We start from the raw sequence: 25,503 nt of genomic DNA on the forward strand, positions 1-25,503 counted from the left end.
CTGAGCCGTTAAACGCAACGCGAGCAAACACCCCCGGCTTCATGTCCAGCGGGTCATGGAAGCGAAGCCGACTGGCCCGTTTCACAGGTTCGCTCATGGGTCGACGATGAGCAAAGACTTGGGCCTTACCTTTAGCCTCCTCAGGGTGAAAAGCCCCATTGGTGTCAGGGCGGTCCCAGGGCCCCAGTGAATCCCCATTGCGATGTTGTGGTGGCGTGGGCTGGTGAGAGGTGGCAGCAGAGGCCTTGTCCTTGTCCTCAGACTCTCGCTCCTCACTAGCGCCCTCTGAGCTATAGTCTTTGGTGTCAATGGCAATCTCTGGTAAGCCCTTCTTGACTTTGGGCTGGCCTTTGGTGGGTGCACTGGCAGTGCGGCGCAGGAGGTGGGCACCAAACGGATGCTTACGGCTGTGCTGTGCAGCAGCATGGCTGTCCAGGGAAGCCTGCTTTGGGTTTCTGTGAAACAGCCCTTTTATGCCGCTGGCTGCTTTGGCCTGACGAGAGAACAACAAGACATTTGTGTCAAACACGAGAACTCTATTCAAGAGTACAGATTCCAGTGAGCTTATACAAGACAGTGCTTAATGCAAAAAAGGTGTGACAGCTTCACACAGCTTTTACACGGTGAGCATGCTTAAAAGGTAACAGACCAGTTCCATCAATGTCCACATTTACTGGACCAACTTTCTCTAATCATGTGAATGATCATCCAGTTTGCAACATGATCATTCAGCTGTGATCCAAACTTTGAATTCCACTCAGATTCAAAGTTTTTTTAATTTATTTTGAGTACCTACACAGCTGTGTTAGTTCCTGTTGTAAGATATTAGTCAGACAAAGGCAAGTGGAAAAAAAAGACCGTACTGGAAATGTTCAATCCTGGGGTCCTCTAGTGGACGAACATGGACGTAACTAACTGATTTAAGTTCAAGATTAACCTATGTTCATGTCAGATTTTTTTTTACTTAGAATAAAAAATATATATATAATAGTTAATGTAAAGTCAGTGTTCTCATGTTTTAGAATTATTGGGTAAAACTAAAGTGACTGAAAATGAGTCCACGAGTCATAAAGTAACTACTGTAGATGAGGTTCTGTATGTGTCTCAAGGTATTGGACTGGTGTGAGACACTGGTCAGATGTTTGAGTGACTGGTGTGACTGGTGCAGAAGTTACAACAACGATGAACATTCAGACACTGACACTGATGAAGTTCACTTTGGCATTCTGGTAAATGACCATTGGTCACTCCACAGAAATGCCAAATCAAATGCAGCTTTGGGGAGACGAGGCATCCAGGTTCATTCCCTACAACCTGCTGTTGTTCATCATAAGTAGATCCAAATAACGATTGAGAGGAAAACAAAAAGAGACTTCCTCAGAAGCTCGCTCCAAAACGATGGGAAACCTTTGCACCCTTTGGCAGTTTCACCCAGAGGCAAATCTAGAGCCATGCTGCTGGAGGACAGCTGTTTGATTGTAGGGCAGCAAGCTAGTGCAGCCATGATTCAGATCCGTGATTTGCTCACAGTGTGGATGAAACAGCAGGACCACATTTTCTAAAATGTCAGACTGTTCCCTCTAACTGCCCTAATAAAAAAATAATAATTATATAGATATATAGAGACTACTTTAAAACTGTCAGGATAATGTTCCTACACTGTGATTTCCAAATAGAAGAAATAAACATGAACAAACCAACAAGGGCAAACGTCCTCCATGTTCCAGTGTCTGGAACTTTATACCTCTGCAGTGCAGAGCCTTGCTCAAAAGTCTAAAAAACAGGGGAGTCGCTGCAGCCTAGCAGATTCCCTGACTCACTGCACGTTGACGACATTGGATCTACTTGAAGGGTCAATGAAGATGCAGGCGGTGTCGAGCCATCATAACTCATGTGAGGCATGAGTTGGCAGTTTTCAGTGCTTGCAGTTGGGAGGGGGTGGAGGAGGGGGGTACCACTCAAAAGGGGGGTCAGGGGGCTCATGCAAGATGCCAACTGGGTCTCACTACACCTGGGTTTTGAGCGGCAGCCTGAGGGCTCCTAAAAATGTCCTGCCTCTAAATGAAGCATTTGGAAAAAGAGGAGCCCACTGAAATCACAAAGAGACACAGGAAGAGCGTGAGAGTCAGAGAGGGAGGGGATGAAAGACAGAGAGACTGGGTGGAGCTGGGGGTAGGGGAGGCGCACGGCGGCGGCTGAGGAGGAGGAGGAGGAGGAAGTTCAAAGCAAGGACAACGGACAACAGAGCGCTCAGTTACACGATGGCCGGACACAGCTGAGTGGGCTGAAAACGGTCGGAGGGAAAGAGTTGACGCTTGTGTGATGACAGCGACTGGGGAAAGCATCGACAGGATGATCCGGGTACAAACAGCAAAAGAACACAGAGTTTAGACCAGTCCTAGAAATAAAGCCCCTAGAAATGACAGCTTGAACTGCAAGACTAAGGTAAACAGAACAATGTCATCCATTGACCAGCAAGTGTTGTACATGTTCTGTAGATGCATAAAGAAGGCTAAAAAGTACAGTATGGCGTTAGGGAGTCCAGTAAAAAAAAGTGTCCTCAAGCATTTATTAAGTTTCTTAGGATATAAAACAGTCACATTATAAGTTACATTATAAGTTGCCCCAAACTGCCACAAGCAAAAATCTGTAATGATACAATATTCAGCTGGCGGCTCCTGATCTTATTTAGCTCTTTGTTCTGTTTTCACGTTGAAGTACACAGAAATGAACACGCTCGTACAATCGTTCTGGTTCTCAGCTGGTTACCGTGGCGATACGTACCTTACCAGTGATGTCATTCACTGCTATATGAACAAAGATGGAGGCCTCCTCCATGCCTTCCAAGTACACGTGGCGATAACCTGCACGCAGACGCATCGCAGAGTGAGCTCAGATTTCCTGTGTAGCACTTTATGCAGAATCAAAGCACAGGTCGCGCTTCTCACCGGGCATCATGCTGTTGAAGGCGATGGTCCTCTGGCCGATGAAGTCCTGCCCGATGGGGTCATGGTCCCACACCAGGAAACGCACCAGGGCCAGCTCCGGCATGTGGACTGTGAACACCAGAGTCTCCTCCCACATGGGGTTGAAACCTGCGTGAGCGACGAGGAGGCGGGAGAGAAGCGGGATCGAAGAAGAGGGAAGAGATGCAGGCGAGGAGACGAGCGGGCAAATATTAAGACGAGGAGACGTTGGGGAGGTAAAACACAAAGAAAGACAGACACAGAGGACACGCAGAACAGACGGTCCAGGACAACAAGAGCACGCTCAGCACTCATCAATTATTCACAGTGTGTGTGTGTGTGTGTGTGTGTGTGTGTGTGTGTGTGTGTGTGTGTGTGTGTGTGTGTGTGTGTGTGTGTGTGTGTGTGTGTGTGTGTGTGTGTGTGTGACTGAGAGGTTCTGCCTGTGCACATCTTTAGTCCGGGCTCATCCATTATTGATCTGAACCTCCATGAGAAAGTAGTCACGTGTGCCTGACAAGCTGATCCAGTCGCCACATGCACACGTTAATCACACGTCAAGAGCTGACCCACAACAAAGCAGCACGCGCCCTGAGCGAGTGGAATCAGCACCACAGTGATCAGACCAGTCGCTCTGGGGACTGGGTCTGGTCACTGCAGAAGGTTAATGTGGCGGCCCAGCGGCAGCAGAACAGTCTGGAGTGGTTACTTCCACAGCTCAGAGAGTGGAACAGAACGCTCGCATGCTGACACGCAACGCGGATGCTGAAGTTGCGTGTCACTAACTTTGTGCTATGATTAATCTCTCCATCAACTCACCGTTATCGTCCACCACGCGGGTCTGCTCCTTGCTGCAGTCGACAGGGAGGCCGATGATTTCCACCTCCACGAAGGGGTCGATGATCTGAGAGGAGCATGTTAGATTCTGAATCACAGCATGTGTTTGTCTGTCTGACTGTCCTACGTGAGTGCGTGGGCTCTACCTCTCCTCTGTCTCCTAACATGGAGTCTTTGGGTTTGGGCAGCTGTTGTCCACTGATGATCTTCACCACCAGCTGCTTCTTCATCTGGCCCGGTAGGGGGTCGTCCATGCTGGGGTTAAAGGCACCTGCCGTGGGCAGCGCAGAGGGTTACCACAGCGCCACCACACTTGAATGCGTCACAGGGATGTGAATGTCATGGCCGACCCACCTTCACACATGCAGGCGGGCTTGAGGACGTAGCCACAGTTGCCATTGCTGTAGAACTTGGCTCTGTTGAGCTGGAGAACCCGTCCCTCCGACTGGTAGTTGAGTGCAACTGAAATCAAAGACAGATGGCCTGCTCAGAACCGGCCCGGCTGCAGGAGATTAACAGGTACCTAGGGCTGAATGGTGCTGCCGGGATGAATGGTGGGCGGAGGGCGTACCGAGCTGGCAGCCGGCGTTCCAGAAGGGCTGCGGGTTGAAGTTGGAGGAGTCCACGCGGTAGGAGGAAGGGTAGATGCGGGAGAGCTGCCGTTGGTTGAAGTGGAGGAAGGACGTGGCTTTCTGCTGCATCACCTGGTGAGCTTTGGTCTCGCTGAGCGACGACACCTGCCAGGTGCAGTTGGCTGCCGGGAAACAACACAAAGACCAGAGCGTCGTGGATCAGACAGACGGGCCCGAGACCAGCCCCAATTAGGGGGCGGAGCCAACAGTAGCTCACCTTGTGCCTCGATGTCATACAGACCCACAGACTGGGTGTATTTGACGAGGTCGGACAGAGCTCTGGACAACTTCATGGTCTTCTTCTTTCTGTGAGGTCATCGAATGGAAAGGTCAGGAAATAAAAGCACACTGAATGTCGATATGATTGGATACGGACAAATATGCAGTGTTATTGATCTCTGAATGAAAGCAAAGGGCTGGATTACATTCATGAGCAGCTCAGGGTGGAGCTTTAGATATTTATTGTACTTATTGTACGTGTGGAGCGTACAGCACCTGCTGTGGTGGAGGGGGGCACGGGAGACGCTGGACGTGCTCTCTTGGTCCGTGTCTGTGTCTTCAAAGCTCGACGTCTTCTTCAGTTTGGACGTCTTTTTCTGCAAAACAAAGAGACCGAGAAGCACTGGGGTGAAACCTGTAACATACATCAGTAACAGTACAACTCCTGAAAGAATGAAAAGGATCCAGGACTGTTTTTTTCTTAAAACATACAGTGACTATAGTCCAGGCCCACAGCAGTGAACCAACCTTGCGTTTAGAGAAGCTCCCTATGAAGGATCGACTCGCACGCTTGTTGCTGCTGGGATTGGCCTCGTCCGCTGTGTCCGTGCCGTCCTCGCTCTTACCCTGAAAACATAAACATGAACCGACGTGATGACTTCATTAAGTTCAAACAACTGCTCTTCAGCTCCTTACTAATGGAAGCACTGGACATCTGGACTGGACCATCTTTATTGATCCCCACATATAATAATAAAGTTATGAGAAGCAAAGTATGTTATTAGCATCATGTGTTTTCATTGAGCTTCTCATTCATACAGTTTCCAGCAGCTCTATCTTAAGGTTTTTATTTGTGTTTCCACAGGAGAGTGTTACTAATCCATTAGCAGCCACCGCGTCGAAGCTCTGGGATTTAAACTGGCCAGTGAAAACCCGGCTCCGTCACATTTGATTTCAGGAGCAAGAGCAGCAACCAAACCAAAGCACATCCTGGTTTGGAAGCAGCCCAGGCTGCGTCAGGCTCGTTTACCTTAGAACCCGTCTTCTCTGCAGCGGTTCCAGCCGGAGGAAGTGCTGCGATGGTGAAGCTGTCTGGGTCCTCTCTGTCGCGGATCTTGGACTCCTTCATCAGGTTGTCCAGCTTTTTCTTGGCCATATTCTCCACCTGCTTCCTGTTTGCTGAGGTCTGGAGGAGAGAGAGCGATGTTGAGCATAGATCACAGAGCAGCTCCAGTCCTGGGGCTTTTCTGTGGATGTCATAGATGTGAGATACATGCATGACGCTCAACTGAAGGTCATTTACTTACTGCACTCAGTATAATCACCGCTACAGTAAGTAACGCTCCTCACGCACAATAAAAAAATAATCATAGTGTAGCTTTTAAGTCACCAGGCTGAATCTGTGTAAGCTCCAAGAATCACCACAGTACAAAGGTGGAAAAAGACATGAATGGACTCATGTGAGACAATGACAGATGCAAACAAGATACATGAAACATGGCCTTGCTGGGAAATCCAGTCCAGAAGCAAAATAGAATGATGTGCACCGTCGCATGCCTGCCACTAGGGGGCAGTGTGTAACTACAAACCCCACAGGCTCAGAAACCTAAGGATCGGTTCGTTTGACTGTCACTGTCCATAACAGGAAAAAGGAAATGATTTCCACTTCATTATTATTATTATTATTATTATTATTATTATTATTATTATTATTATTATTATTATTATTATTATTATTATTATTATTATTGTGTAGTGGGGTAACAGAGACAACATGCTAATCGTCAAACTCTAAAGTCTATTCCCTGCTAATTTGTTTTTCACACATTAAATAAGTTTTTCAGCTTTAATATTCATGAAATTAATTCATCCGGGCCTGTATAAACTTGATAATTGGTCCCAGGTCGCCTCATGGTTCTGAATGTGCTCATTATCTGCTTGGCATCGACAGATTCCCAGACCTTAAAAAGATCCAGTAAAATCCAAACATGGCTAAAGACTTGTGACTGTTTCATTCCAGGCGCAGGCAGAATGAGGAAGTGTGACGCATGACAGATTCAGGGTGAGCTGTTGTTCATACAATACCTTCCACTTTGAAAAGAAGCACGCGACAGTTGAAGAGGGAAGAGAGAAGAGCAGGACATGAGAACACACAGGCACACGGGAAGGAGAGAGACCTGGACGAGCGGCGCCGCGGACAAACGGCCAACATACGTCTCCGTTCAGCAGCTTGCAGTCGTCCTCCATCTCGTCGGCGCTGTCCTCGTCGGACACGTCGCCCTCCTCCGCGTCCTCGTCGATGTTCGCGGGCAGCTTCTTCCCCTGGAGCGTGGAAGGGAACCATCAGCGGTTTAACACCACCCTCTCAGTCGTTCTATTCCGTCACGGTGGTGCTTTTAGAGGTCACGGGGCCTCGAGTCTGGACACAAACTGATCATTGGAGCCGGCGTTCCGGTCCGAAACGGCCACGGCCGGACTTTACCTTGACCAGAATCTTTCCCTTGAGAGTCTCCGGTGACGGCAGGCGCCCGCACTCGTCAGGCTTGACGTGGGCCACGTCCAGCTTGTCCCCCAGGATCTCCACCAGATACTGGGCCATCTTCTTCTGCTGGGGGACGCTGCAGTGGTTCTCTATGGACAGGATGACCGGGTAGCTGCAAGGCAAGCACACACGTGGAGCCCGGTCGGGTCAAGCCTTCAAGTCCAGCTCACGCAATAATAAAGTGTGTTCATGGCACCAACCAAAATACCTGGAGATAGGACTTTGTTTGTTTTTTAATCATGCTTTATTATTTTCATCATTCTAGACTGCATTATGGTTGCTGACAACACTCTCATTCCCGTCAGAGAGGATAATAATGTGATGCTCCACCTCCCTCCCATCCAGCACCACAGGGACCTGACCCGCTCCTGACACCCAACCGCGACTCGTGGGTAATTGGAGATCAGATGCTTTTGTTTATGCTCCACGGGTTTTAATAACCAAACTGGAGGTTGTTTTCGGATCCTTTCTATTCATTTGTCTGTCTGTGCGCTCTCCTGCCCTTCTGAGGGCTTGCACTAAGCCGCTACCTGTGCCAGACAGGAACGACTACAGTGTGTTGGTCTGTCAACACAACTAATGTTACGCTGAAAAGGAAGGAGTTGCAGACAAATACCTGTAAGAAGCCACTTCACTGCCCTGTGCTGATCAGAGGAGGCCCCGCTACCAAACGCAACTGCAATGTGAACTGTGGCTGCTCAGTCAATGAGCGCATGTGATGAGTGCGTCTAAGGAAGGGCTTCAGTCAGTATTCTCTCGTGAAGGCGCCCGATCCGGGCCCCGACCCGTTCACGGCGCCGGCTGCGACCGTTGCCAGTGTCAGTGGGACGAAGGCTTTCATCCTGGCGTGGAGCCTCTCCTTCAGCACCCTGGAAAATCTGATTGCCCTTTGATGTTCAATGCAGCCTTTCACCCCGGCTCCATTTGAGCCAGTTATCTGTGGAAGACGCGCTCCACAATTAGGCAGTGAAAGGCGCGCGCGCTGCAGCCGAGCGAGCGGGCGCACAAAGCGCGCGTTTCGCCTTCATTTCACTTCAGGCGACGGGGGCTAAAAATAACGGTTCGCTCTGCATCCTCCAGACTGCGTGCGCGTCGGGGGGAGCATCACACCGGCTGGGCTCGCGTGTGTGTGCGCGCGTGCCTGCGTTGTCACGTTGCTTCTGCAGCAGCGGCGGTAACGAGGTCGGGCCGCGTGAACCGCAGGCTGCAGCGGAGCTGCCAGATGCGCGTTGGGCCGCGCTGACAACACCCACAATGCTTTGCCTGTTATCTGGCCAGGCGTTTTCCACCAAGCCACGCAGCCCCGGTAGCAACGCGCATGCACGTACAGCGCATTCAGCCATCAGGCATCATGTGAACGTGAACACTGAGCATCTCTTAGTCCTGTTAGGTGAACATTTTGTCCTCACACTTTACTGGAGTCAAAGCATCTGCTGCTGAAATCTGGTACAAAACACTGTCAGAGTAGTAGAAAAATTGCTTTAAACCTACTGCGGCAACTGATGAACTAATGCAGGACAATGTTGGAACCTCAGTATAGAGTCGTTATGAGCAGTATTCAGACTCATGTGTAACAGGAAGTCACTACTTCCTGCAGCCAGGCAGTAATTAGTAAAAAGAGTGTGAGGGTGCGGCTGCGTGTGCACATACTCGTTCTTGATGAAGGCGTACTTGTTGATGGTCTCGATGACGTCTTTGAAGAGGATCTTGGAGGTGAGTGTGTAGCCGTGGTGGACGATGGGCTCGCCATCCTGACCGTCCCAGCAGTCCACTGTGGTCGGGGGAGAAGAAGAAGAGGAGCACATGAGCGTCACCTCTCAGACGCGTGTCGGACGCAGCTCCAGGACGAGTCCGTCTGCCGCGCGTGGACCTCGGTCCCACTTGACTCACGCCGACCTCCATCCTCAGGCAGCAGCAGGCAGGGAGTGGGCGGTGACCTTTTAACAGCTGATACCTGCAGACATTTCCCCGCGGGTGCAGCGGTGGGCTTCTCTCAGCCCAGCAAACACTTCCAGAGGCAGCAAATCTCGATGCTCATGTTAGATGCACTGACCTCTTTGCACCATATCGATCGCTGCTTATTATTCCCAACAACTACCCACAAGCAGGGCCTTGGTTCTGTTACAGCTCGGCCCCCTGACCTGCCAGAGGCGCCTTAGCTTTTGTTCAGTTCTGTCTTCTTCGTTGGTCTAATGTCATTTCCTCCTGTTTATCGCCTACAACTGTTGCCACCTTCACCACACAAGAGCTTTGTCTGTTGTTTGCCTCTACTTTAGTTTTACATTTATTTGCATGTTACATGTTAGTACTATGTTCCTTGTTACCTTTGTTTGTATTATGTGGTATATTTCTGTAATATTTTGCTATCTTGTAGATTGTAGTACTGTAAGTAGTAGTTTTTTTCTGCATGGCAGTGATTTTTTTGTGAGTTGTTATTTTCCTGCTTGTTTTTGGATTGATAGATAAAACTCTATTGATCCCACAGCAGGGAACTTCAACTGCTGGAACTGCCATAGAAAGACAGCGAAGGAAATGTGCAGGATTGCAATTATTAAATCATTTGTTTATCTTGTGGGTCCTCCCTCTTTACTGTTACTCTGGCCACAGTCTGAGTACAGCTATGGTGTATTAATATCCCTGAGGAGAGAGTCTAGTATAAATCCTCTGGTTTGTCAGTTTGTGCTGCTCAGAGTAGAGAGAAGTATTTAAAAGTATATAAGACGTCCCATCAGTCTTAAATAATACGACAAATATTTTCAAAGGAGTAAATGTTGTGTAGCGCGTTTTCTAGACTGTGCCTCTGTGGCTGTGCCGACCTTCCACGCAGCGGCAGCCGGCCTGCAGCACCCAGGCGTACATGTCCACCCTGGACTGCGACATCAGCTGGTCGCCCATCAGGTAGGTGTTGTGCGAGGAAGCAATGAAGTAGTTGCACAGCGGCTGGTTCATGTCCTGGCTCACGTTGTAGTGCTCTGGGTTGAAGATGTCCCCCGCTGGGCTGCGCATGTAGTTAGTAAAACCTGGAGGGAAGTGGACGAAGTGTTAAAGTCATACTGTAATTAGAAAGACAAAATAAAGCATTTAATTTGAGTAGTTTAGTTTTAAAATCATTTGAAAACAATTTGTAAAGTTTAGCATTTACCAGCTGGTTATGAAGGTAAAGGTAAAATTACATTAATGTTAATTTGGAATTCAAAAATATTATTAAACTGATTTGGAATCAAAACATTACGTTACACATCCAGTTTCAGGAAATTAGTAGAAACATACAGTAGTTGCCTGCATCCATGAAGCCTCTATAGCAGAGTAGCAGCTCTGATCAGGAATGATGTAATTAAACAATTTAGGACAATTGTTTGTACTGTACTGTATGTTATATAAAACTCAAAATCAACATTAACGTGAGTGTGAAAAAAGCAGAAGAACCAAAATTCTTCATTCAACGTGTAATAGAGAGACATGTTTGAAACAGCTTCAGTTCGTTAAAGCTGTAACTCAAGTTATAATGGACTTCCTCCCATGGAGATAGATGTGGGTGCTGCTCAATTTCTAATCCAAAGAAGACTCACCATCAATTCCCAGAACTCCCTGCTTCTGGTTCTCGGAGCACGGCTCAAACTTGTTGATGATCTCCAGGCAGTGGTCCTTGCTCACCTTGGTCATCTACACACAGCAAAACACACAGGATGAGGAGGCCACCGAGCTGCCTTCATGCACCTCCCCTCAGAAACCAGCTGCTGGTCTCATTCAAACCACCCAACTGGCCAATGCGATTCCCTCCCCTACGCTCCTCAGCCCGACCTCTCCCACACTGTGTCACTGTGTCACTGCCGCGGCGACCACAGCGGCCTCCCGTGTCAGCATGATCCGCAGCAGAGAGTGAAGCCAGCCCTCGTCAGCGGAGGTGAGCTCCCAGAAGCTTCCCCAGCAGCCCAACTGGCCAGTTTGAGCATCAGCCGCTCTGCAGCTGCTGCACGTTATGAGCCCGTCTCTGCACAAACAACCAGGAGCAACGGGCCTGCGTTTGGCAGGTTGAACACAGGACACGGGCCGTAACTGACCACGCTACGGGCACCGTGGGAAGCTGCTGTCAGCACAAACGGCCCGCGGGCTGTTACTACACGCGGCGTGGCCCGTGTTCCTCCTGAAGTGGGTCATCGCTTCCAGCGGGTTTTTGGCGCCGATGCTGCCGCTCATCATCTGCCACTCTGCTCCACTTCCAGCTCCAGAGCGGCAGCCATCGATTGCTGTGACCCACGGTCAGCCGTCATGCTGCGACGCGGTGCCGCTGACCCGTTTCCGGCAGCGCGCGCGGGCGGCGGTACCTTTTGCTCGTTCTCCATGAAACGGGCCAGGTCGCCGGCGTCCAGGTGGTCTTTGTGGTTGCTGTACGTGAGCATGAGGAGGTACAGGTCCCTGCGGGTCGACATCATCTTGTAGAAGGAGCAGAACTCCTCGAAGCCCAACTTGCCCTGGTCGTCGTCGGTGTCGGCCTCCTGCACACACGGCACACGGGGCGCAGTTGTATTACAAATGACAACACGGAGCATCTGTTACATAAGCGGCGAGCTCCAAAAGCGGCCGCGGCGCTCCGAGAACAGGGTCGAGGCGGGCCGCGCCTCGGCGGGTCACACCGCGACCCGTGTAATGCTCGCCCCGGCTCCGCGGAGCCCGTGACCGGCTCCATATGCCAGGCGGCACCGGAGGCGGCCGCTCACTGTAGCGCGATGACGTCTGTGCCCGCCGGAGCTTGGCCTCCGAGCCGCTCGGCGCTGGACGCTGTATGGTGGAGGGAAGACGCACAGATCAGGCCTCCACTTATTAGAGCGTGCATCTGTGAAGTGGTGCGGGAATAGTTTAATAAAGCTTTTCATATGAAAATATCTAAATATATAATAGTGTTGCGTTTTGGGGGAGAGAAGCGCTGCGGAGATGCACGCATGCTCGGAATTTAAAGCTGGGGCTGAAAACGCTAGCACCAAGAAAAAACTATCCCTGTGTCACATGAATGTGATTCATTCCCTCTGTCGGTCATCAGCAGTGGAACAGCGAGGTCAAAGGTCAATCAGCTCCGGATCAGGAGGCCTCTCTGCTGCTGTGGGTTTTCCATCAGTGGAGATGGGTGACGAGGCAGGAGCAACAGCTCACCTGCGTCATTATTCATCTTTTGCTGCTGAAGGAAGTATCTTCAGACACAGGCCTCGTATTCAGGACAAATCTCAGCCCCAGGAGGATAAAGCGGCAGCGCAGGAGCTTTTTTATTGGAAAGTAGAAGGCATCCGTCTGGTCTTTTTCAGTCCTATTCATTATGCATGAATGTAGGCACTTAGCTTGTTTGCGTGCTTGCGCGCCACGTTTTTAGCTTGACAGCTAATGTGGATTAATTCGTCAGAACAGCAGCCTCCTCCCTCCACGTCCCACCCTCAAGCCGCCGCTGTAATAAATCACTTAAAGCTGCAGCTTCCTCCACCTGCCGCCTCCAGACCTCCGCTCCACCTCAGCTCCAGACTGAGACGGTGTGACGCGGCTGGGACCTCAGTGGGACACGCAGTATATAGAGAGAGCCTCCAAAGTGGTCCTGTGCTTATCAGAACCCACCTGAGATCCACTTTATACTACACGGCCTTTAAAAAACAATTATTTTTCTTTCTATATTTTCTTTGTGGTTTTGCTTTTGTCTTTCGCGTTTGTTCGTTTTTTGTGTGGATTTGTGTTTTGTGGATCAGCTGCACTGTCGATGAACGAGTCTCTGTGGCTCCACCACCGTAACCGCGCCTCAGGGAAAGTTACATGTAGACGAACTTCATGAACAAAGTAGGATTTTATGACTTGACGCTGCGTTGACCTCAGAGAGGAACACGTTTGATCGATTTCCATTCCATTTGATTCATCGATCAAACAGTTCGGAAAGGTTTAAGCGTCTGCTCCAGTTTTTCTGCCGTGAGGCAGTGTTTTAATTAAGCAGTTGAGAGATAAGGCCTCCTGGTGCGTTTAAGGGAAAATCATTAACTCCTGTGAATGCACCTTGGACACACTGAGGATAAACCGGCTGCAGAGGAGCTGCTTTAAACCCTGACAACAGCAGAAGAGCTAAACCTTGGGTTTAATTGGACGTTTTAACGGTGAAGTAATTAACATATGGAAGCTTCCATTTTCATTGAGGTCAAAGGTAAAAGGAAGACACACGAGGAGGCTATTTTTTAATGAACAAGGTCTAAAGAGGTAATTCAGGGTTTATGTCCTACTTTCATCTTTCCGTTACTCGACTTGGATCCTATTTGTTTATAATCTACACTTTGAATCGGCTCATTGTTACCCCTGCTGTATTTCTCACCCGTCTTATCTTTTCTTGTGACGGCTCTACTTAAATAGTTCTCTTTGTGCGTTGAATGAAACCTTGTATAAGATTAAAAGATTAAACGCGGGCGCCACCTCAGAAACTCAAGCCCACGAATCATCGGCCGCTGCCTTCGGGCGGCGGAGGAGACTGACAGCTTTTGTTTTCTTCAGTGGAAGTAGGTTAAGCCACGGCGGTCGCCAGGAGACGGCCGACCCACAAATCTTCATCAGTGTCCACGCGCGCTCGGGGCCCTGTGTTTACCCTGCATTACTCCAGAGGACCATCTGTGTCCCGGCAGCACCATATGGACGCACGTCAGCGGGCCGCTTGCCGCTCTGTAATCGTTAGCCTAAACAAGGGCTTAGCTCAGCCGCGCGCTAATCCCTCTGCCCTGTGATGGCCAACATCTGTACAGCAGCAGTCGCCATCAGTCAGAGCGTCTTTCCTTCACAGATTAAGCACACGCCGGAGTCTCCGGAGAGCGCGTGGGCCCATTTAGCGCCTTAACGAGCCGCTCTGCGCTCACAGCTTCATCGAAACACATTCAAGTTTAAGGCGAAGGTTTGAGAAAAGCGATCAGTTCTGCAGTAAGTGGCTGCGTGCGGAGCCAGGCTGAGGCCTTTTACCTTGAACATCTGCTTGACCTTCTGTCGGGGCAGGTTGACGTTGAGCTTGTGCAGGAGCTGCAGCACCTCGCTGATGCTCAGGCTGCCGTCACCGTTCTTGTCGGCCTCGGCGAAGGTCTGCTTCAGCCACGTGATGGCGCGGCGGGTTAAGGAGAAGCTGCCGGCCTGAGTGAATGAGTGAGTGAACTGGCCTCATGCATTCACTGTAAAGGATATTGGTCGCGGGTGCGCTGCCTCTTGGCGAGGCTGTCCTCGTCGCTGATTCCCGCCATCAGGTATTTGAGGCCTGTGATCCAGGTTCGGGCCTCCTCCCCGGTGCCGGACACCAGGTCCAGGGACTCCATGTGTTCCCCATAGTACAGGCTGAAGCAGCAGTTGGGGTTGAAGCTGCCCTCGGCGTAGCGCTGGAAGATCTCGGACTGCCTCCCCTCACACACCTCCCGAATGGAGTCGATGGAGACTGTGTGAGCAAACAGGAGAGTCAGAACCCGGACAAATGCTGGAAACGGATCTTCTCTGAGCGCGTTTGTTTGGCTTCAGTTGCATCTTAAGGACCAAACCTGACTTACACTCTCATTCATAATGCAGCGGTACAGCTGCGTATTCAGCCGTGCTCCCTCGCAACCACACGCCACCCACACACATGCTGCCCCAGGCTGTTTATTACTGTACAAACCTAGAATCCCAGTTCTACTGTGAAATAAAGCACATGCGGTTGTGGATACTGGAGATCCCTGGATGCCGCTTAGGTGTTGCATGCGCTCCCGTGCGGCTGTCAAACCCTCGGGCTGGGGATTTTAAAAGGCTCCGTGTGCTGCGTCCTGCGGTCGTTTCATAAATAATGCACCAGTACGCTCCAGCGCTGCAGCGGGTCTGTAGTAGTGTGAGTAACCATCGCTGCTACGGCCCGGAATAGTTCATGCTCCAGAGCGTGAGGTCAGTCGGTCCGACAGATGCTCCAGCTGCTGGTTTCTGTTCAGCCTCTGACATTTTGCGCTGGCACACTGGGACATTTGGAGCCGTACGAGCATGCGCTTGGCCCAGTCGTGGTGCCTTCAGGCGCAGCTCGTACAGATACCTGGACCTCTGGGTCTGGGCCATTCTAACCGGATGCTGATCATGACCAAATCGCTTGCTTTGCACACCTGAGCACGGAGACAGAACACCCTTGAGTTCACAAGCTGGGACAGACAACCTGGAAGCAATATATCTCCAATCTACAGGAGCCCAGTCTTAACCAAAACTAAATTACAAAATAGGGAGGTGAAAAATTGGTCTGTTGACAGAACGAGCAAACCAGGTCCTCCCAGCGTTTCCTGCCCGTCGGCTCATCCCAGTGGGTGTTGAATGATCAGCCTCTAGAGGCATGTCCATCCCATCACACAGCCACACGCAGAGTTGTCGGGTTCTAACAATGGTGAAACAAAAGAGGCCAATGGAATTTTCCCCCACTGTGGGATGAATAAAGCTTTTTCTTATCTTAGTTTCTGGGTTCAGGAGACCTTGTCTTGAAAAACAAAGCTGCCTTGGTTTTGATCTGCCAGTGAGAAGCGTGTGTCATTCTCAATTAGAGTGTGAGACGCTGTTTGGGCAGATTAAAGCTGATGAATAATTAAGTCGACTTAAGAAGCTTATTAAACACAGGGCTGAAAGAGGAGGGTGAGCGACAGGAAACTGAGACCTAAGCCCCCCCGCGAGTCGCCAGCGACCTGGGAGCTGCCGCTAAGACTTCGCTCCGCTCTCTATTTTATAAAAACAAAGTGGTCATAAATGAACAGACACGATTCAGACCCGAGGGACGGGAAAGTAGTTGGATTGGACTCTACAGCAGCAACGTGGCAACAACAGCGCCCCCTGTGGCCACAGCTGGTTGTTACTACTGTGGAGACAGCGGCAGATGAAGACACATCTACAATGTGTGTATTAAAAATCACAATTGTACAATAAAATTAGAGCAATATGAAATATTGAACACACAGTGTGGCGCAGACGTTTCCCCACAGGCGCATCATCTGAAACACTTTGTCTCCTGTCAGTTAGTTCAGTGTGACAGACTCACTCTTCGCCTTTTCGTTCTTGCGCGACGGCCTCCAGCGGATGCACGACTTGTGTTCGTCCAGAAAGTAGAAGCGCACCAGTCCCTTGGAGCCCCCGCGGAGCTTCACCATCTGGGTCCCGGTCTGCATGGAGCTCATACATTTCTCCACTGGCAAGAAAAACAGGGAGGAAAAGAGACGGGAGAGTTGTCAGGAGGGAAGTCAGTGGAGTGTGCAGTGTGTGTGTGTGTGTGTGTGTGTGTGTGTGTGTGCGTGCGTGCATGGGCTCATCTCTGTCAGATTCCTGCCGTCCAGAGCCTCGTTATTGACCCGCACTCTCACACAAACGCTGCAGACAGAGGTTCCGCGTCCCAGAGGAAGGAGGAGAGGAGGCGAGAGACAATCGACGACAGCGAGGAGCCATTTCTCCATAGAGCGCCCTTTAACAGAATCCCGAGTTCCCACTGCCAACTATAACAGTACAGTGCATCAGTGGAGGAAAACCAATAGCTCTATTCACATGTGAGGATTCAGACCTGCACTTCACACACTCGTGTCACACAGACACACAGTGGGTGACATGGTTTGAACAATTTGTCAGGTCCTCCACAGGAGGCCCACTGTTTGTTCATCAGGCTGCATGTGGCCTGGATGTGGCCTTATTATCAATTATCAGCCATCTGATTTCCGGTCACATCCTGTCACATCCCAGAAATTAGGACGCATCAGCAGAAACACAAGCAGCGTTTCAGGCATTTGGAAAAATTACACGCTGGAGGATACAAATAAATCCAATAATGTTCAACTGAAAATGGTCGTAAAATCAAGCAAGATCTTGAATGAAACCTATAGAATGTTCCTCGTTTTACAGTAGGCTTTAACAGATGGGGATTATGGGGATTTCAAGTCAAACATGATCACACGTTCTGAGAAGCTGCTGCTGAGTCTATGGAGATGCGTCGTGTGCTCGCTCTTCTGCTCGGTAACTCTCATCAGCACCGCGTCAGAGCCCGTGGAATGCATTTAGACAAGCTGAAAGTTCAAACCTGAATGTAATTTTGAGCCACGCGATCTGAACGCGACATCAGTCTAAACGGTCCAATGTGTGAGGACAGTCAGTAACACCAAGCAGCTCCTACTGAGCATCGATCGGACCCGGCTGTGGTCTCACTGCCGCGCGGCCTCAGGGAGCTGTTCATGCTGATGCAGCTGTTGTGATCCAGCAAACCACCACTTCCTATTTGTTTTTCAGTTTCAGATGTCATTCAGGCATCACAGCACAGACACACACACACACACACACACACACACGTACTAATGCTTTCAAACTGGAACTCGTACTTCACAAGAGACAGAAGAGTGGATGCTGTTGAATTATTAAACACAAATCTAAAGTAAACTAAGGTAGAGTAAAGAGCTTGTTATGGGTTTCCTTCAGAACGACGATTAGTTCTTGTTTGGTTCTGTGATTTTCTCTAAAAGCTGCAAATTATGAACCAAAATAAATCTGTGAACAAAAGACGAGACGGTGAAGGTGGTTCTTCATTTCTATAAACTGTCCTCACACCACAGGCAAGCGTCATTTTATGAGAATCAATTGTGCGGCCGGCTATTGATCACACACACACACACACACACACACACACACACACACACACACACACACACACACACACACACACACTGGATCATTACTCATGTTGAAACGTTTGAAGCACATTAGCGCCCATACAGGACGGTGGATTTAATATTGCTGAGTTGAATGATTGGATTTGGATGAAGCCTTGTTTGTGTGTCAGAAGGTGCCGGTGTGTTGGACTAACTCCTGCACACGACACCTTCGACTGGAAAGAGAACCAAGGACAAGTGACTATAAGGAAAATGATGGGATGACTTACGTTTTCCTCCAGATCTGAGGACTAATGACCGTAATTATATTTACCCAGTTTGTTGCTGTGTAAAGTGCTGTAATTGCCTCCAGATCCGCTGCTGTGGGTCCAGTTTCTCTGAGCAGTCGAATCAGTGGCGCGACCGCATTAACCATCACCTGCGTGCTCCTTTCATCTCATGCACGTCACCTGCTCAACTCCCCCACGCCTCCGAGGGGCCACCGGCGTGCAAAAGCTCCCATTCGTCACAGTCTAATGAGGCGCCTGGTCGCGCGCTGGCCCTAAACTCCCCAATGAGCTCCGGCTGCGGACGCGCGGCGCTCGCTGGCAACAAACACTATTATTGGAATTAAAGATGTGATCTGAGTGCAAGATGGGAACCACTGACGCGTCCTCACAGCCAGAAGAAGCCGGCTTTGAGTCCTGGCAGTGACCGGCCTTCTTCCTCTGTGGAGTTTGCGTGCTCTCCACAGTTTGCGAGGCACTGGCGACTTCAGGGCCAAAGCTGGGATTAGCTCCAGCAGCAGCGCTTGGGATAATGAAGGGGATGCGTAATCATTTAAAGCAATTGTGCATGAGCTGTTAAACAAGACACCTCAACAAACCAATTATCTTTGCTTTTTGTGTTTGGATTTAAATTGACTGTAAGAAGCCGTCACCCATAACTAATGAGCCAGTAATGATGTTTCACTTAGGATGGATGGAGCGTCTGTGGATCGGATGGTGATGGTTCGACGGGGAGACTGGCGGCGCGTGTGCGGCCGCTGGCTCACAGCAGCGAGGCGGCAGCTGAGCCGAGGATCTCCAGCCCTTCAGCCGCAGAGGAAGCAGTAATCCATGAAATGAGCTGCTGTCAGAGTTCGGTGGGAACGAGAGCGGGCGGGCGCGCGCTCTGCGGGCTCTCAGGCCTGAAAGCTGCCTCCCGACACCGATCTGAGTGGCTCGTCTCCCTCCTCCTGTCAAAGATGAGCTGCACACCTTTCAACAGCCCCCCCCCCCCCCCCCCCCCCCCCCCCCCCCCCAGTTCACGTTAGACACAATTAGCCCACAGATGAGGAGGCGCGGGAGGAGGCCGAAGCCTCGCGCTCCCCTGCCGGCAGCATGGAGGGAGGAGGCGTGGGAGGTTAAACACGGTCGGAAACATGTCCCTGCAGTACATTACTGAGCTGAACTCCTCTCCAAACGCATAAATGACTTAAGTCAGCATTAACGGCTGAGGGAAGCGTGAAGCCAAGGCTCACACACACACACACACACACACACACACACACACACACACACACACACACACACACACACACACACACACACACACACACACACACACACACACACACACACACACTATGAAAAGAGGAGGAAAAATGCGTTTGACCCATTTCTGCCCAGTGGAGAAGGTCAGATCCTATGGAAGCTGATTAAAGGCCAGTTAGTGACTGTGGAAACAGCAGAGTCAGGAAACTGGGCGCCACAGCGTTTTAAGCTAATGTGACAGGACGAGACCGGAACCAGGGGGGAACTGAGCAAAGCGGACGGGTTGAGGCCGCCTCACGAGAAGCGAGCGTAGAGAGAGACACACAACTGGAGCACAAGGCGGTGCACTCTCGCTTGTGGAGAACTGGGCCCGTCGCCATGGTTACCACGCCAGATTTAAAGCGTGCGAGTGAATGCGCGGATGGTGACAACGCTCATCGTGCAGGACATGGAAACGAGCCGGCGCCCAACCTGCAACCACGGCATCAGGAAGCAGATAATGTCCACTTCATTAGGAACACCTGTCACGTCCGACCCAATGGAGCCCCACCGGCTTTAATTCTGCTCTCACGTCATCATTTCCCAGTTTCTCAGTCAGAGGTGAGTGTAGGAGGCCAGGTTAGGGGATGATCACATCAACAGGCTTTTGGTCGTCAAGGCTGGTTAATGAGGTTAAAGCACAACCGGTGGCGGGTGAGGTGGAGGTTTTCCACTGGAAAAGGCGGGTGAGGCGGGTGAGGCCAGGTCCAGTGACGTGGGCCGGTGACCTGGTGCCACACTTACAATGTGGGCCAAGGAGGTGGAGCTGCGCAGGTTAAGCCCGGGGGGGGGGGGGGGGGGGGAGCCATATGCTGCAGTCGCACGTAAGCTGCTCTCAGACCGTAACCCTGAGCCCGCGCTGAGACAAGCCTGAGGGGCCGAATGTGAGAACTGTCCCACTGACCATGTCAGAACCTGACTGTTCACGTAAGAACCCGTAGCTCTACGCAGCCTCTTACCCATGTACCCCAGCCTCCACCTGGAGAAGGCCACGATGCTGCTGCCGATCCAGAGGAAGTCCTCCAGCGCGCGGGGCTGCGAGCTCCGCCGCCGCCCGTCGCTCTGGGCCTCGTCCCTGCGTCCGTCCTCGCTGGACAAAGCCCTCGCCGGGGGTCCGGGCCTGTCTGCGGCGGAGCGGGCCGGCGCCGGGGCTGCAGAGCGCGCGCTCTCCTGACACGCGCTCATTCTGGATGACTGGAAGCACAAGCTGCCGCTGAGGGAATGTTTATGCGGGAACAAATGTCTCTTTGAGTAGATTACGACCTCAGAGCTGCCATTAAGCTCAGGGCTGTTGAGAAAATGTTATTCTCAGCTAATATCACATATGAGTTATTGCTCCTCTTTTCCTTTCTAGGTTAACTTCAGAATCGGAAAAGGAAAGTCCACAGAAAAGCAGAAATCCTCCATGAATGGAGGCATCAACAGTTGGTCAATAATTGTGTGATGTTCCTGCCTCAGCAAACCTGATTATTGCACCGGCTTCTCCTCAATATTCTCCCATCTCCAAAAAAAAAAAAACCCAAAAAGAGTCTTTATTTCAGAGCTGCGATTGGTCCTGGTGATGCTCCATCATTAATTCCTCTCTCCTCTCATCTAGCATCTGGCGTCTCATCAAAGTTAGCATGGACAGAAAGGATGTGGAAGCACCGCACGCGGACGGCGACTGTTCAGCGCGGCGCGTTGGGCGGTCACAAATCCTAAATCCCTGGGAAGCAGTAATCCGAGTGTAGGAGATTGGCTAAACGTGCGCAGTGAAACGCAGTGGGCAGGACACACCTCTATTCAGCAGCCACGACACTCACGCGAGTGAGTCTGTGCTGGGAGCTGGGACCAGTGCTTGGGACCAGTGCACCATTTACCAGCGTCCACTGCTGGTTTCATCCACACACGTCCCAGTTCTTTTAAACCTTCCATCCACGCGTGCTTCAGCAAACACAGCAGGTTGCTTCCCTGTCTATAGTGTCTGAGCCCAACACAACGGCGCCACAGGCTGAACTGGGTCAAGTGTCAGGCTGATTCCTCACAGACGGATGCAGAAGTCTGAGCACGGCCACGCGGTGTCAAGCGGTGTCAGGCTTCTGGACCCGGAGCTGAGCCGCGCAGGGCGTCTGACAAGCGAGAGCCACGTACTGAATGTGAAACGGGCTCATTCACAGAAACGCAACACGAAGCAGAGAGAAAAACAGCAGGTGAGGTGACGCAGCTCAGCCTTCATTCATATGAACGCTCCTCAGAGCAGTGTGTGTTTCATTTGTATCACAGCATCAATTAGGGTTCCGGCCTTTAGCTCAAGCTTCTCTCCGGGTTCGACAGCTCCGTAAACAGACACTCAGATTTAGGCTTTCTCAGCAGGACAGCTTTCACACACGCTGGGATTTAGCTCCACTAACTCACGCATGATTAGATGATCACAGGATCAGCTGTTAAAAACCCTGACAGGGTTCAGCAGCAGCCGGTCAAAACCTCATCATTCTGCGAAATGACACCAAGACAGTTACAACATTATCAAAGTATATACAGCAACTCTAATGTGGACACAGTCTTTGACCACAGAAGCTTTAACCTTTTCCAGTCTAGGATTGTTGTCACCAGCTAAACCATTAAACCCTGCTTTACCTTCCCAGTCATTTTCCTGCAATTAAACCGAGCGCTGACCTGAAATTATGCCGGGGGACGCGTCCTCCTCCCTGATGTATTCATTACTTCTATTTACTGTACTCCTCCACTGCTTTATAGCACAACAACACACTGACGTCAACAAATCATGTTTACCTCTCGTTAATGAATGTCCACAGACTCAGAACCAGAAAATATGAAACCGCTGTTCACCGTTTTAACCCATGAATCAGATGTTTGGCATTTTTCCTACACAGACATTTTGAATTGTATCATTTTGGCACCTGCGACCAGATAAATAGAATCTCTGGTTCAGATTCCAGAGATCGACGAAGCAAAGGGAACTCGCAATTACAAACATCAATACTTTCACAAGCTCAACCTGCATCTATGCTATAATTCATAAAATCTGTCCACAGTCATATAATGTACTAATGACTTTTAGATCTTTTGAACTTGTGACAATAGATTAATAAACTCACTTTCGTATACTGATACAAGTCCAACGAGTGCCCAGTAGATACAAGTAGGTCAGTAGAAAGTAGGACAAAGCCCAGGTGGTTAATTTCACAGGAAGCGATGTCTTGTTCCATTGTGTCATCTGGTTGTGATAGACTCTGGAGCAATCAGTGACAGGGCGCAGACACTTGACCGTTAAAGTGGACACTCGGGTGACCTTCAAGTCTGATTTATTTGAAGGGGAAGTGTCGTTCCTCACTGGAGGGGATGGTTCTGGGATCTCAGCGGGTCATTTGATTACCACCCTGTTCCAGGCAGGAAAGTGGGCTGCGCTGTCCGTGGTGCTGAAGCAGCGGTCACTGTCTGGTGAACGATGCAGAGCGATGCAGATCCCAGGAAACAAACCAGGTAATGGTGTTGGTCTAGTTCTCAAACTAAGAAGTCAGAATTATTTTTCACCTTCTGAAGGGAAAACCAACATAATTCTATAGCTGATGAACCACAGTCAAGGAGTTAAAACTGTTCCCATCCACTTAATGAGGCATCTTTTATTGTTTGGGATCCAGGACGTTCCTCATTACATCCAGCTAGCAGCGAAAAAATAATGGCATGTAATCGTGGAGGCCTGTTTTCAGGGGGCATGGATCCTACACTAGCTTTGATTCAGAAGTGACACAGCACGGACAGAAATCCTCATTTTTTTGACAAGCGCTGTGAGGGATTGTTCCAGGAATCACTGTCCTGGATATAATGAGGGCGGAACCAGGCGAACCAGGCTTCATCCTGAGACTCGCATTCAAGGAGAACTGCTGCCTAGAGAATAATGCACCAATGGCCAGGTTTAGTCTTAAATAAAGTAATTCTCAGTCTCTAAATGTCCTGGAATGAAGCAGGCGGCGTTGACGGTGTGTTCGCATGTGAGCCAGAATGGAGTCTATGCCGCTCCCTGTTGGCAGCTATAAATAACAGGAGCAGGATATTACATCAACCTCTGCACAGGCATGGACCAGGACCCCAGCAGCTCTGTGTGCCGAGCTGATGACGCCCCTGTGCTCCAGCGTTATTACAGCTTATTGAGAAGTTGTCTCAAAGTGAAAGCCCAGCGTGCAGCGTTCAATGTGCAGTGTGAAAAAGAAATGCTGTTGGACTTTTGAGAGCTCAAATTAGCTCAAGGCCTTATTTTGACCCGTGGCCTCGCTCTCGATCACTCGATTCTGTCTTAGAAGGCACCAAATATTAGAAGAATGATAAAAAACCTTAAACAAACGCAGTTGTTGTGAATATTCGTGTTGAATGAACAGAGAGTCATCAAGCGCGCGGGAACGGTCTGTTTAGGAGGAATGTTGTTGGCTCCAGTAGCGTTACTCGTGTTCCGCATGTCTTTGCATGTAACCACCCACGTTCCCTCACGTTGGATTAGGATTTCCACGAGCCAACATTATACAAACACAAGAGGGGACGCTTCTTCTCCTCTGTTGCCCACACGTTTAGCGGGAGCGAGAAGCTCCAGCGTGCCTCCACCAGAAACAGCACATTAACACACAGAGAAAGATGTGGAGGCAGAGAACAGACGCTGGGTTCACTTTTTGTTCAGTTTAGAGGCTGGTTTTAAAATACGTGGACACTGTCATACAAACACCAGACTGAGCAGAAAGGAACAACTCATCATTTGCACGACTTCAGTTTGTCCACTGGCCTCTGTTGGTTGCTCTAACGCGGTGTTGGTGGATGAAGGTGTGGAGTTAGAGCTGAAGCTGACAGATGGCCTTGTGGCACGGAGGGAGCCCAGGCCTGCTGCTAAGCGCCGCAGGGGCACAACAATCATCACGGTGTGTGTCTGCGTGCGTTACCAAGGTGTCAGCACAGAAGATTATCCGCTGCAGCAGAATCCCCTGAAACCTTCTCCTCTGCACAAAACCGGCACATCCGCACGCGTGGATCATTTTCACTTTGAAATCCTGCCTCGAGCTGGCACGCACACACACACACACACACACACACACACACACACACACACACACACACACACACACACACACACACACACACACACACACATGCACAATTGCACAAACACACACGCACATACATACACACACACACACACACACACACACACACAGACACACACACACACACACACACACAGACACACACACACACACACACACACACACACACACGCACACACACACACACACATGCACAATTGCACAAACACACACGCACATACATACACACACACACACACACACACACACACACACGCACACACACACACACAGACACACACACACACACACACGCACACACACACACACATGCACAATTGCACAAACACACACGCACATACACACACACAAACACACACACACACACAATTAGTAGTTATTAGTTAATCAGAACAAGTCATGTAAAGGTTTAGTCCCAAACCAAAATATTGTTTACTTAATCAATAACCTCATTATTAAACATGTGAAGATAAAAACCATGTATATACAAATATGTAAAAATAGAGTGTAAATATGTGTAAGTATGATCTGTTGTGCCTCAGGTGCCTTCTTAAATCTAAGAATAGCTTTAATGTGTTCCACTGTGTAAATAATGGAGCACTCGGTCTGTACTGATGAAAAGGGAGAAAAATGTGAGGAAAGAAAATCTGAGAGGGAATATCCAGCAGGCGATGAACCTAAAAGCCAGCGGGGATATCAAAGAGGAGGAGATTTAAGGGATCTGTGGGGGGTTTGCTCACGGGAGGGACTGCGTTCAGCCAGAAAAGGAGACGCACGTGGACGGAGGTGAGAAGGAGGCGAGAAGAAGCCGGCACAAACAACTCCACCGAGTCCACTGTCCCACAGACTTTCTTTGAGGGCTGGTTCTTTGAAGGACTCTGTGTTTTCACTCCCTTCTGGAGCTTTTCATCGCCTTTTTCTGCGAAAGCTTTCGCCGCTGTATTAGAATTAACTTTTCTCTGGCAGATGAAACGATAAGAGCGTCTCTTAGAGCTGCCAATTATACCTGCGGTCCAGAAACGCTGAATCCGTGATG

The 25,503-nt window shown here is 50.1% G+C and overlaps 1 protein-coding gene across 9 annotated transcripts in view; it reads right to left on the reverse strand.

Moving 5' to 3' along the window:
* Window positions 1-25,503, reverse strand: part of plch2a (phospholipase C, eta 2a) — a 75,607-nt gene that overhangs the window by 5,033 nt on the left and 45,071 nt on the right. For 4 of the 9 annotated variants that reach the window (XM_055510242.1, XM_041071458.2, XM_055510245.1 and 1 more), the window contains 21 exons: window positions 16,222-16,368; window positions 14,379-14,622; window positions 14,163-14,292; window positions 11,522-11,692; window positions 10,766-10,859; window positions 10,013-10,216; window positions 8,847-8,967; window positions 7,137-7,308; window positions 6,869-6,976; window positions 5,685-5,840; window positions 5,183-5,281; window positions 4,931-5,031; window positions 4,653-4,741; window positions 4,375-4,557; window positions 4,158-4,265; window positions 3,950-4,074; window positions 3,786-3,870; window positions 2,949-3,095; window positions 2,785-2,864; window positions 2,012-2,089; window positions 130-493 (listed from right to left, as the gene is read on the reverse strand). In XM_055510242.1, coding sequence (XP_055366217.1) covers window positions 130-493; window positions 2,012-2,089; window positions 2,785-2,864; window positions 2,949-3,095; window positions 3,786-3,870; window positions 3,950-4,074; window positions 4,158-4,265; window positions 4,375-4,557; window positions 4,653-4,741; window positions 4,931-5,031; window positions 5,183-5,281; window positions 5,685-5,840; window positions 6,869-6,976; window positions 7,137-7,308; window positions 8,847-8,967; window positions 10,013-10,216; window positions 10,766-10,859; window positions 11,522-11,692; window positions 14,163-14,292; window positions 14,379-14,622; window positions 16,222-16,368 — 3,006 coding nt within the window. Of the gene's footprint in view, window positions 1-129; window positions 494-2,011; window positions 2,090-2,784; window positions 2,865-2,948; window positions 3,096-3,785; window positions 3,871-3,949; window positions 4,075-4,157; window positions 4,266-4,374; window positions 4,558-4,652; window positions 4,742-4,930; window positions 5,032-5,182; window positions 5,282-5,684; window positions 5,841-6,868; window positions 6,977-7,136; window positions 7,309-8,846; window positions 8,968-10,012; window positions 10,217-10,765; window positions 10,860-11,521; window positions 11,693-14,162; window positions 14,293-14,378; window positions 14,623-16,221; window positions 16,369-20,339; window positions 24,419-25,503 lie in introns of those variants that run through there. The other 5 variants (XM_055510241.1, XM_055510246.1, XM_055510247.1 and 2 more) reach the window with 5 other exon arrangements.

The sequence above is a fragment of the Betta splendens genome, chromosome 7 (genome assembly GCF_900634795.4).
Source record: "Betta splendens chromosome 7, fBetSpl5.4, whole genome shotgun sequence".
NCBI classification, from domain to species: domain Eukaryota; kingdom Metazoa; phylum Chordata; class Actinopteri; order Anabantiformes; family Osphronemidae; genus Betta; species Betta splendens.